Genomic DNA, 21,282 nt, shown 5'->3' on the forward strand with positions numbered 1-21,282 from the left:
TGAACAATTGGGCCTCTGAGAAGCAGAACGGTTTATGTCTGCAGCCCACCTGAGTCAGTATGAACCGATCCGTCCACAGCGTTGATACAGAATTGTCTTCGTCACAATTTCCAGACATTCCCTAGGCTATCAAATCACAAATCCCGTGAGACTTTTGAGCTTTCTTTGCTTCCGTGAAGAGTGCGCCAGAGTTCTATCTCACGGTGTAATTCCTCGCCATATCCTGAGGATTCCGATTCTGCTCTTCGGGAACCTCATTCCCGCAGTTTGTGTCTTGCCTCGTTTTCCATAAGCTGTGTCAGAACCTATATTTCGCATCGGTGCACAGGTGTTTACACAGCTATCACAATCTGTAACTTTGTTTTTAAGAAGTATTTTCGTGTATATTATTAAGTGTTGTTTGGAATTGCAACCTTATATCACGTTATATCAGAGTCAGGATACCAGAGACGGTTTACCTGCTCAGTCACAATGAAATCTTAAAACTTTTTCTCTTACGCTCCTTTCTATTCAGAACTATCAAATATTTTGTTATTATTTGGCTTTTTCTTGGTGGATGATTATCTAATAGTTTGGATCCTTTCCTTGCATTGAATTTTGTCTGGAGAGAACACTGTTTGTGGGAAGATCAATATTTTGATTTTATTTACAACTTTCTTGCGTTTTCTTTCAAGAGAACTTTTATTTGTGGAGTGAGCCGGTTATTTGCGGGATGAACATGAATGCTCTTATTAATTACATGTGTTCCGAAGGACTCATCTGTGGGAAGACCAAGGACTTTCGTGTTTTTTGGCACTATATTCTTTGTGAAGAGAAGTCTGTTATTGGGACCATTAAGCATTCTTATTGTTCGCTCCTTGTTTTCTGGTGTCTTCCTTTTCGCCGTACGTACTCCGAAGTGCACTCTACTTGTATCATTTTTCCACCCAACTCATCAGTTCTTTACTGCAGTTGCAAAACGGGTCCCTTTCCCCTGGAGCATCTTATGTTCGATGGATTGTTGGGAGGACATTCTAGGAGGATAGCAGCAAAATGGGGCGTACACTTATATAAAAGTTGATGTCTTCTTGTGACGTCCTCGTGTCCAAACATGGAGGACCAAGCCCATTGCTTTGCTTGCATTGAACAATGGTCGCATAAATCTGTGTAATTGGTTGTGCAGCCATTTGCTGTGCCTGTTTTTATTGTATCTCCTACCCTCGCTCAGAGACATGTGGATATGTGTGCTTACATGCAGCTCTGAGAACATCTAAAAACGTAGACCATTGGTCGGTTGCATTGGTAAAGGGTTAGGCCTCATGTGTACACTCCTCCTCCTTTTGTAATATTCATGTAGAGTTTTGTGTCTGCATAGCACGGCATTTTGGTTTTATTGTAAATAAGATCAAACTACTAAGTGGAATACAGTGACGTGCGAATGAAATAGTTCTGTTGTTTGTAAGTTATACCGTTTCAGAAGCAAGATTTAATTGAGATTTTGGTTTGCAGGTTGTACAAACTTCGTGAAGTGTTTTTTTTTATAATTCCACTACTATTAGGGAGCAGAAATATACAATTAGCGTTGCTATGTACGTTTTGCTATGTATATCTTGATATTCGGAACGTCTGCAGTTTATATTCACTGCTGTGTCTGATTTTAATTTTTATTTAAATACGAAATGCTTATACATTATCAAATCATTTGATGACCCTATCTTGGTTGAAAAGTTAGGACTCTGTTCAGTGATTTTAGATGGAGGGTGTAGGTATTAGAGGACTGGATCCGATGATTCTAAATCTTTGTAGTGTGTATAGGTGATTATCGTTGTTGGCTTCTTGCTGTTGGCAAACACTTAAATAATTGAATTGAATTATTTATTTCGTAAGTGAACACCAAACTTTGGGAACTGGGTTTAGGGAAAATACATTTGAATTCGAGACCTATGTAATCCGAAAGCAAGAATAGATTTAAAAAGTTATGTACCACCCTCTTTACTTCAATAACACTGTAACTCTGAATTTTCTCCACAGTGTGTTTAAGGCCTTTGTATGATTCTCGGAGTAAGTAGATATATTTTCGTAATCACCATTAAGCAGTTGATACTCGTAATGCACATGTGTTGTGTTTTCTTTGAGGTAAGTACTGAATGTTTAATATTAGACGAGTTTCGGGGTAAAGGGTTAAAGATTAGAATTGTGTGGAGTACGAGCATGAGCTGTAAATTAATTTTCGGGTTATTTAATAATACTTTCTGTCTGCATTTGTTGCATATTGCTTAACGGACGAGTGTTAAAAGTGAATCGGAAATTGTGAGGAAGGAACCGGCCATAGTCCGATCTAAGGTACCATCCCAGCATTCGCTTAGGGATGCAGGAAACCAATTTACACTTCAGTCTCGAGTCTCTGGACCGAGATTAAAACTCGTAGTCTTATGGCTACGTAGCAGGAGACCTGACAGTTACACCGCGACCTTCCATTTTCACATATTTAAATTGTGACTGTAACGCCTACAGATTGGAACACTGATCGTCAGATAACCTTTGCTCCAAGGTCAGCAAATTTTTATTTTAGTCCGTCCGTCCGTCAACCAAGCAATCTCCTGCCTCAAACTTTACCCGGGAGTTTGATCGTCATAAAATCTGGGAGAATGAAATTGTGAAAGGAGACGAGAAGGCGTTCTGGGAAACTTCAGCGCCTATCGGCAAATGAAATCAGAGAGGCAAGCAGTTTCGTTAAACAATGTTGTAATCAAATGTTTTGAGCAACTGAGAAACACTCTTTCCTCCTCATTTCCTTGAAAGTCCTATTTATTCAAATTTATCGCTTTGCATCATCGCTGTTTCTGACGAAAGACAAAACAGTAGCCTACCGTACATTTTCAACTCTGCAGTTCAGCATTAGTGACATCAAGAAAGTTGAATGACTCTGACGTCAGGGACAAAGTTAATAATGATGACTGCTTGAAGTCTTGAAGACTGGATACCGAACGTCGCATTTGAGTGGTTAGCATTTCCGAATTCAGGAAGACCGGGATACGAAACTCGATTTGTACACGAGCGGTTTTGACCGAGGATTCTGTGTTTTTCTTAGTCATTCCGGCTATATGCTTGATGTATACATTAAAATAGGCCACGATCGCCTCCTTTGGCATTATCCATAGTTTTATCATCATGAGATTTTAGGTTCTCGCGGTGGCAGATTTGAAGATTACCGTCTTCTGGGACGTGGCCTACTGTAGTTTTGTGGAAATTGACCGAAGTTCCACAGGTACTTACTACCTCCATCATCAGTGCTATGACTCATCAGTCATTCTTCCATTTTGGTCGTAATATTCCTCTCAACACGTTGAGCAATAGAATTGTCGTACAAAAGTGTTAAAGTGTTTATGTTGTTCTGTTGTTTTAACGTTCGTGTGGTGGACTAGTAAGTTGGTTTCAATGTTTCGGAGAAACATACTGTCTCCTTCTTCATTGCTGATGATTCTCCAAAACGGTTTTATCTATTTGCAAGTCCACTCGGCTTTACAACCCAAAAGAACATCGACAATGAGGTATGCCTAATCAGGAAGATTGCGTTTGTAGGTATGTAATCTTCACTGGAGCAGACCTCCGTCTTCCCACCTATCTTTTGTATTATTCATGAAAATAAGCTGGTGGTCGCACTAAAGAAAGGCTGCACTGATATTTCTTTGTTCATTGTTCAGGGACTCATCTCTGGCTTATTATGCACTAAACGCCACGTGGAGGAGAGGTCTGAGGAGGCGCGCGTTTAGGAGAAAAGAGAGTAAGTTGAATTATGTGTTTGAGAATCCGGGATGGAAGGTTACAAGGTGGTGCTGCTGGCCTGAGGCGCAGGAATCAGGTTCTGATTACGACTTTTAGTTTCATCACGCTCTGCTCATAAATCCATCGACATTGCCTGTTTTGCCTGCCCCTCGCCAGTCCATCATCGTGTGACATGCATCGATCTGAAACCTTCCACCGTGATAGGTCAAGGCGAGCGACCCGCGACATTCACATTTTTCGAAACAGAGGCCTTCGTGATTTGTCGAGTTAACCGTTTCAAGCCATGAACAGAGGTTGCGCAAATCCGCAGGCAATTGTCTTCGCAAATTTCGGTGTTTTCTCTGCTTATTTAGTGAAACAACTTTAAGTTCAAATGTCCAAAATTTAGATTAGACAAAATCTAAAATGGATCTTAGGGAAATAGTGTTTTAATTTCGCTTAGTATCGTTAAATATAACTCCAGCTTTCTTGTGATGTTAAAACCAGTGTGCCAGTTTCCTCAAGAACTTGTCTCACAAAAGCTTCAGAAACTAACACTTAATATGGAGCCTGTATATTTCATTAGGATTACTTTTATCTGTACATCATTCGATCTGTCGAATACTCAAGAGAATGCAACCAGAATACTGTATGGCTCTTCCTGGATTGGCTCCGCACTATTAGATTTAGGCATATAATTGTAAGAATAGTTACAATGTTGAAATATTGTCTAATGTCTTTAGGTATGGTTTATACAGTTCTTCGAGATGTGGCTGAGATTGAGGTGATTGATTTTGATTAAACCAACAGATTTTTAACGCTCTCTTATTTGAATATAGCTACCTAAAACCGAAACGTTATTCAATTGTAAAGGGTTTTGACGACGGTACTTTAAACTTAAAATTATTCGTTGTCAGGACTTTTTCCATCGTCTGTTCTTTAAAATCACGTCGTTTCGGAGGCTGGTTCTGTCTCCGTCTTCAGGTGAGAGGTACCTACTCTGTTGGGTTCCTTAGATAGAGCTAGTCTCTGTCACTGAAACGTTATGTATATTAAATACACCTCAGAAGATAGAAAATGTCTAACATGGTGGTCTTAAAATGAATGAATCATTGCCAGAGACCTTTAATACATTCATTAGATTCGTATCCTCAATAAATGAACGTCTAGATGAACGATCCAGGCCTAGTGAATACTCCACTGGAGTACGCCTTTCAACGTTTGTTTTTTATGGATTCAGTGTAGAAAATTGGATACCATTTTTCTCTCATGGTCTTGTTATCAGATCAATCTGTTACCCAAGATTTACTACAGATTCAAAAAACACTGATGATGGAAAACGTGGGGTGGGGGAATAAATTCTCGCACTCAACCCCCCCCCCCCTCCCACTCCAAATTCTTTTTGACTTACAAACCGCAACATCGGATACGTTCCATGCATTTCTAAATCTTCCGCCATTTGTAAAATTCACACACTGCTTTTATACTTTTCTCTTCTCTTGGTTGATGTTTCGTATCGAAATGTAAATGAGTTGCTATTCTCTGAGGATGCGGTGGTGTAAAGAGGTTTTCTGCTACCCAAACTGTGGGTTGACAGTCCAATCTTGGCGAGTGTGTGAATTCTTCATTTCTTATCACAATTCAGGCCGCATTCTTGCATGAGGACTAGGAATGAATACGAGAAGACGCATACCAATAGCTCTGGAAACAGCAAACTAAAGAAAGGGCAGGAGAAACGTATTCGATCCACCGAATGGTTTCTTGAAACAAGCGATGGTACATAATTACTTTCTTCGCGTGCTTTGTCAGTCTGTGAAAACTTCTCGATCTTATTATGTTTAGCTTTCGTATAAACAACGTTTTTAGACGAAGATGATCGTCTTCAGGGCGTCGTGTAGTCTGGTAGAAGTTCACCGACGCTTCAGAGCTACATACTGCTTTCAGGGCGATACTGGCGTCGATTTTACAATACCTTGTGTGGTATCACGATGCTCGTCTTTGCTTTATTCGGAATTTTTTCCGGCGTCGGTGCCGTTTGCGTCGTGATGTTGGCGTAGATTTGCCAGCGCCGTGTCCTACAGCATCCTGATGGTAGTCTTCGCTTGTTTCAGCGTCTTGTGGGCTTGTGACGAGGCATGAGACTATTCTGGCGATTATCTGTCATGTGTTGGTATGCTTCGCTAATTCCTCTTCCACGAGTTCTTACATGAGAATTAATTATGAATAGATAAAAGTCACAGAACGTCCGTTGAAGAAGAACACAACACGATATGGTAATTTATACCGCATAGGTAGCCGAGATTGAGCCACGCTCCACAGGCTATGAAGCATTTGGTGCTAATTCCTAGTCGTTTTAGTTCCTGTCTTATACATTTTCCATTTCATCAGTACATCACTTAAACTTCATTACTAATCATAATGCCACCCCTTTTCTACCTATTAAGTTTAAATGATGAATATTTTGGACAGTCTTTATAGATTCTGTGTACATGTCTATGGCACTCCGAAGTAAAGTAAAGCTGTCCCACTATACGCCATGTAGGCGCTTGGGGGGAGTGGAGGTATAGCTCCTCTCTTCCTTGACCTCGGCACTAGATGGGGGTGAGTGGTCAGCATCACGCCCCGGCCGGCTTTACCCCCGGGAAAGGACCCCGGTACCCATTGTAGAGGAGGCTGGGTGGGCCCCAGATCCGGTCTGGACGCAGAGGCTAGAGGAAAAATCCTCTGCCCCCGTCGGGGATCGAACCCCGGTCGCCCAGTCCATAGCTAGTCACTATACTGACTGAGCTACGCCGGCTCCCTGGCACTCCGAAACACTGTTTTTGTTTATTTTGAAAATAAGTGATAGTTCCCGTTACTGCTGATAAATCTACGCAACAAAATGTTAGATGCCAAAAGTGTCTAGTTTCAAAACTAGGAAATGTGATGTCAGTCACATTGTATTTGCCACGTTCTGTGACTGCCTTCGTCACCAATAACAAAGAGTGGCGGAGAAGGTCCGTTACGTCATCAATTAGACAATACCTGTGGGACTAGGCCTTTTCTTCCATCTAGTTCGTTTCGCCTTGCTATCGCTCTTCGGTTGTTTCCCATCTCCGGCGTGTCACCTTTGATTCCGTCGTAGATTGCTTGTCCTTCCCTCTTCGAGTCTCACTTGCCTCCAGAAGACCTGAAGGTGCTGGTTGTTTCATCAGAAAACAAAAGTATATTTAACTTAGGACTACCCCACGTGTGAGTAGACTTTTGAAACAGACTGTAGAATTGCTGGTGTCTGCTGAACGAAGATAAAAATCTCTTTCCTTTTGTTAGTATTGGCAAGAACTCTGCCACTCATCTGGAGACGAGTGTGAAAATGTATAGTCCAGTGCAGTACACGTACAGTAAAACGTTACTAATTCGGATTACCTTTTAACGTAGGCCCTGTGCCCTATGTAATTTTATCATGCAGAACGTAGATTTGACTACACGAGGACTTAATTTTTACAGTTTCACACTTCCTGTCGGATTAAATATCTGTCGAAAAGCACATACAGTATTTAATTTGTACTGACAACAAAACAATTTTCTTTTGAGTGTAAACATTTTCTTGAGTTTTCTTATTATTTAGGCGTATATACGTGCTTATGCCACGTAAGCTGACGTGTTCTTTCTTTGTAAATATATTTACTTGTTTCATTGTCTACGAATTGAGAATGATTACATGTATATATGTTGTATAATTCGGGATGTCCACTAATTCAGACTACGCCATCCCCGTGTTTGACCATATTAATAAGGTTTTACCGGCATTCTTCTTCCCTTCGCAATTGTCCGTACTTTATCGGCCTTGTCCTCTAGATATAAATGTAGTGTCCAAAAAATTATTACATCGCACATTTAACATTTTGTTTGTATTTGCATTTTGTTACATATTAAACAAAAGTTGTAGAACTAGACTATTTTCCTTTCAATTATAATTCTTTTCGGGTTAGCTTTAAAAAGAAATTTTTGTTTATCAAAGATAATTTTACATTAATATGTATTCTATATTCTGGGAACGTGTTTAAACAAATATAAATATATTCAGAAGTGGACGTAGGACCACGGAGTCGTGTCAGATATTGTAAACTGTAACAAACAGATTTAATACATGTAATATCATACTTAGGCAAAACAGTCTTCGTACTATTTTAGACAGGCTTTATTTAAATTTAAGAGTGGGGTCTATTTTCTAAATTTTATTATTCTTTTAAGAATCGTGTTTCGAAATGTGATCAAGACATTTGTTATTCACCGTCCGGGTACACGCTGCTGAAAGCATAAATAAAGTTCCAGCTTATGAGTTCTCACTCGTAGCGGTAAAGCTTCTTGATGTCTTACTCTTTTGTGCGATGAAGATGAAATAATGCTTGATGATGGTGGCAGTTAATGAAACGTTAGAACGCATTTTGTTCGCAATCTTTGTCCGCTCTCCCTGTCTCTTCTCTCCCCTTTTCTTACTCCCGCATTTCTATGATCTTGAAACCTACAGTCGACGTCATAAAATTTATAACCATTGCTAACATTTACTGCGGAACTCAATGACATCGTTTGACTCTGAAACTTCAGGAAAATTACGTACTTGAAATTGTCACATAGAACTTTCAGGTCGTTGATTACAAGTTTTCTCTAACGTTAAAGACTCTTCCTATGCTAAAATCTATAGCTCTCATCTTTGTCTTTCGTTTAAAGTTGAGAATTTATTCTTATAAGACTTCAGTAGTAATGTTTTGTCGGTAAGTTATTCTTATGGTGATGAAATCGATGTTGGTAGCTGAAGGAGTTTTTGAGATATGTAAAATATTTTCTATTTCCGTTTTTATTATATCCCATCGCCCTCTCCTTACACATTTACGTTATATGTTTAAATTCCATAATATTTTATAGTTTTATTAATTTTCCAAGTGAAGGAGTAAGTTTGTGTATGATCCAGGGTATATTTTTTGCCTTTTAAAGTGCAGAGACAGCGCTATACGGCATATATTTTAACTGAAATAATAATTCTTACAGTAGGGCTTACACCATTCTCTTTCCTAGTAAATGTGCTGCTCGAAAAAACCGTTCTCTACAGTTCTCTTAGAAAATGTGACCTGGAATGTTATCTAAACTTCTTGGAGTAGGATTTGAGTTCCCACGGCGTTGAGTCCTAAGATGGCTGTCTTCTGGGTTGTAGCGCAGTGTAGTCTGGTAGACGTTTACCAGCGTTTCAGAGGTTCTGATGATGTAGGCAGCAAGGTCCTCTGAAACGTCCGTGAACTTATACCAGACTTCACGGCACTGCAACCCAGAAGACAGCCATCTTATTTCTGAAGTCGTTTCGACATGCTTTCAATTTCCCGTGTAGTGATGATGCAGAACTTTTCGGTTTTCTTCTTAAGGATACATTTCTTGTTACTGTTACTAACGTCGAGCTAGAGTACCCATGTACCTTAGCATTACATCGTGAAGTGTTGGCGTGTAGGTGAATCTCCACTCACACTTGTACATTTCGGTCGCATTACCCACTGAGGAAAGAAATCTGGCAGGCATTGAATTGGGTTGGAGGCTTTGTAGGCACTAAATTCCGTCTGACTTGTATCCCGTGGCAAAGATGAAAGTTTTGACCATTAAATCGAGTATGTTATTAAGATATAATAAATATGGGTCTGTTTTTCTTAAAAATAATTTATATATAATAATAACTACAATTGTCAGTAAATAGACAAATAGATTCTTACATTCTGCCGTCACTGACGGAGTTTAGAAATCCGGTGAAGGATGAGAATCTGTAGATCCTATATACTGAGGTAGCTGTAACTTATGCAGGTCGCCAAGTGAAGTCTGAGAACCTGGGATTGGTTGGGCATGTAGTTAGGATGGGGATGAGAAAGAGTGTATAATATTAAAACGTTTGTGGGAAACATCATGGAAAGCTGCAGTTCGGAACACAATGAAGATGACATGATAACATTAATACGGGTCATATTGAAGTGGATTGTGAGGTAGTTAGAAATCACTTATAATTTGTGTCCAGTAGTGCAGTTTAGACGTAAGCGTACTGACTCCAGAATCTTACGTTACTTTACGTTATTGTTTGGAGCAGCCGATATGTCTGTCTGTGCCGAGGAAAGGGATGTGAGAAGAAGAGAAGGAAAGGGAAGTTGGGGGGAAAGAGACCCGATAGACCTTCTAATTAAAATTAACCCCCGCAAGCTCTACTAATTACAAGGTTTGCTGCGTTTTGCAGAAGCAGAGGAAGTGGAAAGGAACCAGTGCCAGTCTCGAGACTGCAAACGTTACTGCTCCTTCATATTTTCTTGCAAGAGGTGTCCTCAGGACACGCGCACATGTTGAGTTTAACCGTTCATGTGGTAATAAATTGGGCCTGGTTATTTAGTCCGAGAGACGACGACGTCGACAGACTGACCCCAAGAAAACGAGAATTTCTGGGAACAACTTACGACGTCTATTTACATTCAGATACCCTTCTGCATCGTAAATCTGGTAGGAATTCTAAGTTAATAAAGTCGTACATTTTTGTTCCCCAAATCTTTGCATAATTTATACTGATGCAGATACCAACTGCACCCATCCTTATACATACCAGTGAAAATTATATTCATTTGTAAAAATTATGTATATTAATTCATAAGCCTTTTTAGCGTCCCATTACTGTGTAAATTGGAGGGGGGGTGTATAAAGTGACGTGTGTGTATCATAAGTTAATTATAGGATTTAAGATTTGCGTTTATGAAGTCTAGAATTCCGCAATGTTTGGACCGACCCTGGAGCTCGCCTAAACTCCTTTATAATGAGAAACCGAGGGCCTTTTCTCAACGGATAAGGTCCCGGTGCGTGAAACTGGCCAACTCTGTCTAGTGCCAAGGTTAACATTGTGTAGCAATCTTTATAATTCCTTTCCCTCTTACAATATCTTATTTCTCTCTATGTTTGTGTTTGTTCCCTCGTATATCGTCACAGTGCCACAGGCCCAGTTACAACGTTTATGATTCTGATCCATATAACCGCGTTGCATTATATATAACAATTTTATGCATATGTATTTTGTAACAAGTTTATAATTGTGTGACATCAGTGTGGCTTGTGTTCTTCGCATCGTGACACGCCTTGACTCACTCACTTGTTTTCCTTGGACGGGAGAAACATGGATGACAGCAACACGTGACGTCCATCACAAAGCTATTTCTTAAATCTTGATTGTTCTCATGACTGCTGTCTGCATTTAGATATGCTGTCATTCAATTCGGAATCATTTTCCTTTTCATTCTCCTCAATGTAAGAAAAAGGCAAGAATACACACAACAGTTTAATTTACTTGCTGCTTCTACTGAGTGCAAAATTTTGTGTCTTGCATTCATAGGTAAAAATAGCTATTTTTAGTGTTCCATATTTATGCCTGGAATGATGAAGAGAGAACTGGAGAAAATTGGATAACATTACGTTCGCAATATTTATTTTTCATCAAACATTTCTAGGTGTTAAGGCGAAAAGAATGCCGGGACGTGTAGTGGCACTGGATACTTTTGAAAACAACTTTAGTGAACCAAACCTTCAGGCTTTATTTTCAGAGGTTCTTTATACAGAGTGTCTGTCCTTTTCCATGAGGACCGCAGGGCGGACGGAATCCTTGCCGCAACAGCTGCCAGCATTGTCGTTCGTTCGATTTACTCACTTCCGCAATGAAAAGATGACTCTGTACAAGTCCTTGTGTTTGGCTGCAGAGAGCCTACAGGTGCTGACGATCATTGACGTGGTTTTATTCACAGGGGAAGGAGGGGAAGGCGGTGAGGAGGGTGGACCACCAGACAGTCCTGGCAGCAAGCTGGCAGGGGATGACGCTTCATCTGAACCTGTGTCCCCCACTTCAGCGACAGCAGCAGATTCACCAGGCGGCCTCCAGGAAGACGTTGTCGATGGAACAGGCTCCGTGAATTCACCAGTTCCTACTGCTCCAGCGTCTCCAGCGACTTCTTCACCAATGGTTGTCGACGGACACGAAACAGAACCAGAAGTGGCAATAACTATGTTGCAAGACCCACTAGCTGTGAGGTAAGACGTCTTCCATATGTGTAACATACACTCATTACATTGTAGTGATTTCTTGTCAATTAATGCAATGGGAATACTTAATTTTGTTCAAATCCCTCCACTTGCTTCACACTCTCAAGAGAGTTTAATTTCTGTAATAGGCGTTGAACCTGTGGCTTTTCTTGTGTCAACGACACTTCGGTCATGAAATATTCCAGCTTTAACCTCACGTCTGTTCAAAAAACGAAATCATCTTTTATCGCCACCTTTGAGTCTTCACTTAACACGAAGGGGTTTTGCTGTTTTGTCACCAGTCACGTGCTACTTCTGACGTCCGTGGTCCGTTTCCACGAATCTGTGAGACGGATCGAATCCAGGGTAGTTTTAAATTATTTTTTTTACGTTCCACCTGCCGATTGTATGTTTTCTTCACCGGTTTTGATTGCTGGCCTACGTTCCTCGTCCTTTTGCACTGAGGACGCCTGTAGTAGTCGATCCTGCAAAGATCAAGACGTACTATCATTCAGCTGTTGTCATTATAATCGTTTGTTCCATTGTCTGCGACCATATCAAGGTCCTTCCAGTTACAAAATGTTTGATCGTTCGAAAAATACATCGACCATTGCGATCGAGTGATGCGCTCATCAGATTGGACTTAGACGAATTAATCATACGCTTAAATGCTGTATAATATTAAAGTGGGTAACACGTTTGTACTGGCTCGGGCCTTCGTAGCAAGGAAAGAGGATTTCTTAATCAGTTGATAAACTAATTTTCAAGTGCTTAAGGACGAGATGAGATGTTAAATCAACGCAATCTTAGATGCGAGTTGTTTTTTGCGTTTTGATCATAACTCAGATGACTCAGTGACAAGTGCAATTAATATCTGCAAGTAGTTTTCCTTCAGAAGATTATATTTATCGACTGGACCTTCAGTTTGGACGCCATATTTATCCGCTCAGTAACCTTCCAGTCGCTCGCTCTGTTTAAGACTCAGCGGTCCTGTGTTCGACGGATGGAGCCGCCCGACTCCTGAACGTCCGACCGTTGCGAAGTGGTAAAAATTGTAGACACTTGGAAGGAACCTGCTGCTTCTTCTTGAGGGTTGAAAAGGTAGACAAGAAGATGGTTAGTGTTGCGTTGTAATTTCGAATGACCACCCTTCCAAGTCAAATCGTGACTGTGTTCTCAGGTGGTTCTACCACTTTATTTCTGAAGAAGAGAGCAGCATGTTCGTAATTCTTATACATTCGTCGCGGTGCAATACTTTTCGACACTTCACAATTAATACGGGCCACTGTGAAAACTTAAGACTCATACGTTTGTACTTTGTTCATACGTAATTTTATTTACATTGTTAGATTTTTTAAATACATTATCTATAAATTTTACGAACGTTGAATTAAGGAGTTTGTATTTTAACGTGTTTGAAAAATAAATACCGGTTTTATTATGCATAACGAAATTTGGCTAGAATTAATAATCTGTGAAAATGGAATTTAACAACATGGTGGCAGCCCGAAATATTTTTGTGTGATACGAGTCAGTATAAGTCGAAGCATGAAATTTTACAGGCCTGAATATTCTACACGTATTAGGCTTACGGACATTTTTAAAACGTACAAGGCCTAAACCTTCGAGACTTTGAACAGGGGGACGCTAACGGCGAGTTTCCTTACTTAGGACTACGTGTTTTCTTCTTGCCAATATCCTCCAGGTGACCGACGCCATCTCACATCTTATTCTTCTACCAAACAACTGCAGAGAAAGAAAAGACTGGCAATAACATATTGTATAACTTTTTCAAAACTCTTAACTACGACACAATCTATAAAGTCGGTGCACGGTTGGTTGAAATTACTTTTATTCTTTCTCGCTCCTTTCATATAGTAGTCCTCTTTCTCGTTTCTCTCTCCTTGTCTTTGGCGTCTATGATACTGACGATGATGGCAAAGCGAAGGGAAGCCTGGCGCTGAGCAATATTTAGCACTGGTGGTCCACCATTATCGTAAATCAGCAACAGCTACACACTCTTCCATATCATTTCGAGCAGGCAGAGCGAGGCGACGGATGGACTGACTTGCTGACGGCTTTGCGCAAGGAACAGCCCCTCCATTCATTGGCTGTGACTGTTTGACCGACTGTTCTTTCGTTAACAGGATGACTGGCAGCCTCATTAACAGACTGACTCACTGATGGCTTGATTAATTCTTCATTAATAGATTGACTGCCTCATTCATTAGTCGATAGAACGATTAATCGTTCTATTGATGAATCATCTTGACTGACTTTGATTGGATTGCTGTTTGATTCATTCACTGACAGACCGATTTAGTGACTGGCTGTATAATTGATTAATTCATCCACTAACTTACTGATTAGCTGACTGATAAATTTATTACTGACTGAGTGATGGCAGTCCGACTGATTCGTAATTTATTCATTGACAAAATGTTTACTGACTGTTGATTTATTAATTTATTGATACATTCGCTGATTTATTCCTTTGAAAATTGAGTGGTACATTAATTGGCTGATTTCATAATTGTATTACGTCTTGAATGTTTGTTAGAGTGATTTGTTAATTAGTTGACTGACTCACGAAATGATTAATTCTTTGAACGACAGACTGATTTACAAATTGAGAAAGTAAATTATTTACAGTTTAATTATTCGATTGATTTGGTTGAAAAGTTGATTAATTCACTAACTCACTGACTGAGTAATGTTTTACATGACTTATTCGTACAGTAATTTAATGAGTAACCTATTTCCCAATTTTAGCCGATGTTAATTTCATCACGAATATAACTAACGTACTTGAAATTTGCTATATTATAAAGCAATTATATTCTTAAATTATGATTTTGTTCTGTTTTCTTTCAATGAACAAGAAGTATAAACAACTTCTTTTCAGAGTTTGTATTTAATGCGAATCGAAAATCGTGGTCGATGACGGAGTTCGACTGTGGTCTTCGAGCGCGATTCTGACTACGTTTTCATATCGCCATTTGGCAAATAGTGTGTATAAACAGTATTATTCCTTCAGCATTTTTCCAGTTCCTTACATTCTTCATCATGTAGCCTATAAAATTTGCGTAGCTTCGTAAGAAAAAGCAACGACAAACTTGTGCTTAGTGTTTAACTAAGCACTGCGCCATGCAGACGTATAGGAGAGTGGAAGTATGATTTCACGCCCTGGCCGCTTTTCCCCCCGAGGAGAGAAGGAGGTACCCGTTGGAGAGAATACTGGATGGGTCACAAAACTCTTATGGGGGTTGTGGGAAGAGAAAAATCCTGCCCTGTGAACAGAATCCAGGTGTTCCAGCCCATTGCCTAGTGACTGATGTCTGAGCTAACTTAAAATAAAGCAGAAAGAAGTCTTGTTAAACTGATGCCCGTAGTGGCGTCTAATACACTTCTTTGTGTTCTTTATATTATTATAATTAATTGATTAATGAGTTATGTAGTCACTTGTTTAGTTGCAAACTACAGTATTAAATGAAACGTAATATTATAGATGATGATTGTAGCGGATATGAGAAAAGTACACGGCCTGGTGTATCTTGCGTTATTATCTCTGTATATACTTGGTGGAATTGAAGAATTGGTAAGTATCGGACAGGATTGCTTCCATCTAGGCCGAGATTTGAACTCGAAACATCTCAAATACGAGCCAGGATTGCCAGCCATCAACACGACGTTTGTTAGGATATTTGCGTTTTTGTGTATTTAATAATTAGACTTCAGAACCAGTCTAGGACGCATACAGGGGCACTGCTAGCTGAGTAATGCGGTACTGAATATTTTATTAAATTCAGAAATTTCAGTATTTTAGTAGACAATGCAGAGTATCAAGTTGTGGTCTGCCACTTGTTACCAATTGGATTGACGTATCACGCTCGTATTATGCAAAGTGATTTGGATCATGTCAGTAAACAATGTGGGACACGAATTTCTGACTTATGATGTCAGTTATGAACGCTTGGACTTCTGTAATAATTTTTGCATCCTGCGCTTAGTGGAAACCTGCCTGAAATGGAAAACGTTGTGGTCTGTTCGCATTCCGTTACAAGCAGGTTGCACTGCATATCTACATGCTTGTAGCAGTGGTAATATGTGTTCGCAGGGAGACCCCCGGCTCCCGCTGTCCGTCCCGCGAGTCGCGGGGCTCCTCCGTGCCGCCCCGCTGTCCGTCGCGCGAGTCCCTCAGCGCCGCAGTAACGGCTCCAGTCACCACCACCACGGCGCCGTCAGCTTCTGTCAGCCCGGTGGCCGTGACGCTGCCGCCCACTGCCGCACTTCTTCCTCCTCATTCCGCGGCCATCGCCGCCTACCTCGGTGTTGCAGCCGCAGCCCAGCATTCGCATCACAGGCTCCTCATGACCTCTCCAGTCCTCCCCCGTGGTTCTGTCTCGCCTCTCGTTTCCTCATCTTCCTCTCCCCCTATCTTACCGCTACCCAGTAACATAGTGATGTCCCCACCACCTCCACCGCTCCGATCACCGATGGAAACAGATTCTGCCGTCCTGGACTTCAGCACAAAGAAGTTGCAAGGTGGCGGGAAGACGATTCCAGCGAGAGACGAAGGAGACTCTGATTCTGCCTTGAATCTCATCAAACCAACCACTCCAGTCCTTCCATCGGAATCACATCTCAATGGCCCTTTAGATCTGTCTGTACCTAGCAGGAAGCGAGGCATCGAGGACTCGTCTTCCGCCTCGTTATCAGTATCTTCACTGTCTCCTAGTCCTCACGCAACATCCCGCAAGAATACCCGCCTATCGTCAGATTTCAAAGCATCTGTGGTGTCTCCTTGGACATCTCCTGTAGTTGCATCGCATTTCCCGTACTTTGCCGCAGCGGTTGCAGCAAGTATGTCGCCTAAGAACAACTCCACGAACATGAACCACGGTTCGGGAGAAAACCCGATTTGGAACGGCAAAATGAAAATGCACGAGAAGCAGGGATCTCATTACGGGGGCGTTCCTACTCCAAGCGACGCGACTAAGGCACTGGAGAAGATGAGCGAATTGAGCAAACTGGGAGGCGATGACATGTTCCGGCCGTCTGTGAACAGTGCAGTTCCAGGAAGCGGGGGCAGCACAAGTGGCAGACACAGTGCGTGGCAATCGCACTGGCTCAACAAGGGTGCGGACCAGGCGAAAGACGTTCTGAAATGTGTGTGGTGTAAGCAGAGTTTCCCCAGCCTTGCTGCCATGACAGCGCACATGAAGGAAGCCAAACACTGTGGCGTCAACGTCCCTGCACCATCTATTCAACCCCCACCGCCTCCGCCCCCTCAGCATCCACCGACATCCACAGCGTCTATATCTACCAACAGCGGTGGCGCCAGTATCGGGCCTCCCACTACCACCAGCAACAAGCCCACCACCGCTGACCTCAATTTGCTCATTAAGGAGACAATGCCGTTGCCTAGGAAACTAGTCCGAGGCCAGGACGTTTGGCTGGGAAAGGGCGCAGAGCAGACACGTCAGATACTGAAATGTATGTGGTGTGGGCAAAGCTTCCGGTCCCTGGCCGAGATGACGAGTCACATGCAGCAAACTCAGCACTACACGAACATCATCTCACAAGAACAAATTATCTCCTGGAAGTCATCGGATGACAGCAAGACTGGAGGAGGACCTGGGAGTGGCGCTGCTGCTGGAGGTGTGGGGGGTGCTAGTAGTCACGTGAGTGCTGTCCTCACGTGCAAAGTGTGCGATCAGGCGTTCAGTTCGCTCAAAGAGTTAAGCAATCACATGGTGAAGAATTCTCATTACAAGGAACACATTATGAGGTCCATCACTGAAAGCGGAGGAAGACGAAGGCAGACTCGAGAGAAACGTAAGAAGTCTCTTCCAGTGAGGAAGCTGCTGGAGTTGGAGCGCGCACAGCATGAACTGAAGAACGGAGAGGGTGGCATGATAATCGGGGGGAAGGTCGTCCGGGACTCGGCGCCAGCGGCTGGTCGAATCACATGTGAGAAGTGTGGTGAGAAGATCGAAACGTCCATCTTCGTGGAACATATTCGACAATGTGTAGGCGGCGGAAGCATCGGTAGCAACCAGAGAAACCTTCTGAAGAACGCCCTTCTGTCCAGTAACGTCCTTCCGTCAGATGTTCCTGTCATAATGGGACAGCACATAGCAGACCGAGAAAGCAGAAAAAGTATAAGTGAGGAGGCCCCACCACCTGCAGGACGACAGCATCGGTCACCGTCTCTGGCTACGGACTTGTCTAGTGGTAGTAAAGAAGCCGGTACGGGCGGGACGATAGCCGGAGGTGACACGTCGTCACCGTCGGTCCTCAATGCAATCGAGAAGCTGATAGAGAAAAGCTTCGATTCCAGGACGCGGCACAGTGGCACTGGATATGGCGGTGGTCCTGGTGGTGTGGGGTCTGCCCCCATGGGTTCCAGCATACTAAAACGATTGGGTATCGACGAAAGCGTGGATTATACGAAGCCGTTGGTAGATGCACAGACCATGAATATTCTGAGGAGCTATCACCATCACCACCACAACCAACAACATCATTATAGTAGAAGAGAACGGAGTGGAAGCGAGTCTAGTTCTGTCTCAGATAGAGGTGGTGGCGGTGGTCGAACAGAGGCTCTGACCCCGGACCGCAAATCGGATTTAACTACTGCTGAAAGGTTGATGAGCTCCACACCCAGGACCACGCCAGAGAAAGGAATTCAAACTCCACCATCGGCGAAAATAATTTGCCATGACGAGTCAGTAAATGAAGATTTGATAAAGAAGGAGGCGGTCGTGGAGGAGGGTAGAGAGGATTGTAGGAAAATCGGTCGTAGAGAGGTGATAGTGAAGAAGGAGGAAATTGAGGACGGAGACGAGGATGATGATGACAAGGGAAGCTTCCACAGCAACAGTCGACAGAGGAGGGTGCCGACAGAGGACGTGCCTCTGACACCTGCCAGTGGCGGTGAGGAGGGTGAGGAAGGCGCGGACAGGAGGAGCACTAACAGTGTGTCCAGTCCTGTGTTAAGTCCACGGCAAGCCACACCGCTCACCCCGTCAGGTGCGGAGACAGCAGTGGCCGTCCCGAACAGCCCTTGCCGGAACAGCACCAGCAGTCCAGCCAGCAGCGACCGCTCAGGAACCCCGCGCAGCACCGCCGGTACTGACAAGAAGCCTTCTGCAGCCAGCGGCACCAGCCTCGGTGCACTGTCGTCCATGTTTGACAGTCTATCTGGGGGCCCTGGAGGCGGGGACTCAGTTCCCAGTGCGGGCAGGAGCACCAGTAGTCACCCTCTGGCTGCATTGCAGAAACTCTGCGACAAGACTGAAAGGCACGGGGGCAGCGGGAGCCGGTCTTGTGCTTCTGCCAGCGCAGGCGTTAGCAACAATCATTCCTCTTCGTCGGGGTCGGCGCCCACTCAGAGCAGTGGTGGGGGTGGAGGGGGCGGTGGCACGGCGCCGGGGGCCATCCTCGCCTTCAGTTGGGCATGTAATGATGCCGTGATGACTGGTGACTCGGTAATGAAGTGCGCGTTCTGTGATACACCCTTCATCTCCAAAGGTGCGTACCGACACCATCTCTCCAAGATGCATTTTGTTAAGGATGGGGTCATTCCAGACCCCGTGGCACTGAAGGCTCAGCAGCAGCAGCAACCTGGTGGCAGTTCCAGTGGCTCGTCCTCCAGTGCTAGCAAAGCAGCGATGGGGGTAGGTAGCAACTCGTCAGTGTCTGCCGGAGCTAACAGTGTCGGCAGCGCCTCCGGTTCGAGTAGCGGCAAGAGTCCACAAGAGCAAGCGAACTTTGAAGAGAGTCCTCACTCGAAGTTTCTGAAGTACACGGAACTAGCCAAACAGTTGTCCAGCAAATACGTATAGCTGTAGATTGTCTGCCTGTGTGTACATATTCGTTAATAACAGGGAGATTCAACACGAGAGACCTAATGTGAATGCTCCTATGCGGATTTGTAAATTATTTGTTCCCAGTTGTAATTTCCTCTTTCATGTCCCAGTAGATCTTGTAAAAAGCCCTGTCCTCTCCTTTCTCTTGCTGTTGGTGTTCTAAAATTGTAATTTATGAATCTTAGTATTAAAAAATGAACCTGCTCGATGATTCGGTTGCATAGCAACCGTTTCTATTCGTGCACAGTACAATGTGATGCTACCATATCTTGCAAGCGCGAAAAATCTTAAGTTAAGAGTAATAATATTCTATTAGGATACGGTATGTATAGAATTAAATATTTGAAGGAATTTGGTAGAAACATGAGACACTATCGATTTGTATTTGTGTCGCCGTTACTTTTAAAATTATATAGAATTGTGATGAAATCTGTAAGAACTGTCTTGAACAAAGTTCTTACTGACTGGGTCATGTTCTCCTCCTTCCAACGAACAGCCTATTTATTACACGTCACAATTAAATTGCTCATGTGATTTCCGGGCACGTTTAAGCCGTATGGTGCATATTGAGTGTATATAGACGTGGTATGAACGGATACATGCAAAAATGTGACAGAGAAATATTTAAAAACACTATTTCTCTTTTAAAAATTTTAAAAAAAGTATTTTACCTGAATCTGCAAAATATGGATTGTCAGTAAGTATTCAAAATGGGATAAAACTGAGATTACAGTCTTAAAGTAATGGCATAGCATAAAACAAGACATTCGTATACGTATGTATAATACCCAATTCTTCCTTCTCTGATTAAATAAAGGAAATTAATTAATCTCTCAAGTTTATGTATTTAAAATGAGAATATGCAAGAAATGAAAAACAAATGTATACGCTAGCTCGAGTACTGAAGCTGAAGCTCCCGTTATTTTGTTAACTGTTTATATTTCTTTCCTTGTCTCTTTTTTCATGGTAAAGAAACGCTCAAGCATTTTGCCTACACAGTTAGGGGTGTACAAAGTCTCCCATAATTTCAGAAGAAGTTTGCAAAGTAGTATGACTTAATAAATCTATGAGGTTACAATAATTTAATAAATATGATAAACATATTATAATTTATACATTTCATCCATGGCCAAATTCATTTGATGAAATCTCCATTGTGCCACAACACATTCTTTATAAATAAATGCTGTAATAAATATTTACAAATCTACACTTGTTATTTTTTGATTTTATAATGTAACGCCCTAGAGGTTCCGGGTTCAAATATTGGCCCAGATACCGGCTATCCTGATTGAAATTTTCGTCATGTTCCTTATTGTCTCCGTGTGAATGCTGCAATACTACGCTGAAAGAGGCAATGGATTCCTCCTTCCTCTATGTGGAGGAATGGGTTGTCGTCTGTCGCAAGGTTCGGTTACGTCATACACCGACAGGTTTATGTCGGTTTCCTTCATTCTCTGCAAGCTAATGTGGCCCGTGGCCCCCTCCCACACGTACAATGTCTGGCCTGTAAAGCATTCACGGCCATATTTTAATCTATATAGCTGATGTATGATCTAAAGCTTTCACGGCGACTAAGTATAGTCGATTTTTCTCGGGATACCAG

The 21,282-nt window shown here is 42.4% G+C and overlaps 1 protein-coding gene across 5 annotated transcripts in view; it reads left to right on the plus strand.

The window, feature by feature from the left end:
• The window catches only part of tio (zinc finger domain-containing protein tiptop), a 310,616-nt gene extending 289,730 nt beyond the window's left edge, over window positions 1-20,886 (plus strand). For all 5 annotated transcript variants that reach the window (XM_087353220.1, XM_087353219.1, XM_022075563.2 and 2 more), the window contains 2 exons: window positions 11,529-11,811; window positions 15,920-20,886. In XM_087353220.1, coding sequence (XP_087209346.1) covers window positions 11,741-11,811; window positions 15,920-19,652 — 3,804 coding nt within the window. In that variant the 5' untranslated portion in view covers window positions 11,529-11,740 and the 3' untranslated portion in view covers window positions 19,653-20,886. The remainder of the gene's footprint in view (window positions 1-11,528; window positions 11,812-15,919) is intronic.
• Window positions 20,887-21,282: the final 396 nt, after the last annotated feature.

The sequence above is a fragment of the Zootermopsis nevadensis genome, unplaced genomic scaffold (assembly GCF_977971745.1).
Source record: "Zootermopsis nevadensis isolate Lab colony 2312 unplaced genomic scaffold, Znev_1.0 Znev_ptg000021l, whole genome shotgun sequence".
NCBI classification, from domain to species: Eukaryota; Metazoa; Arthropoda; class Insecta; order Blattodea; family Termopsidae; genus Zootermopsis; species Zootermopsis nevadensis.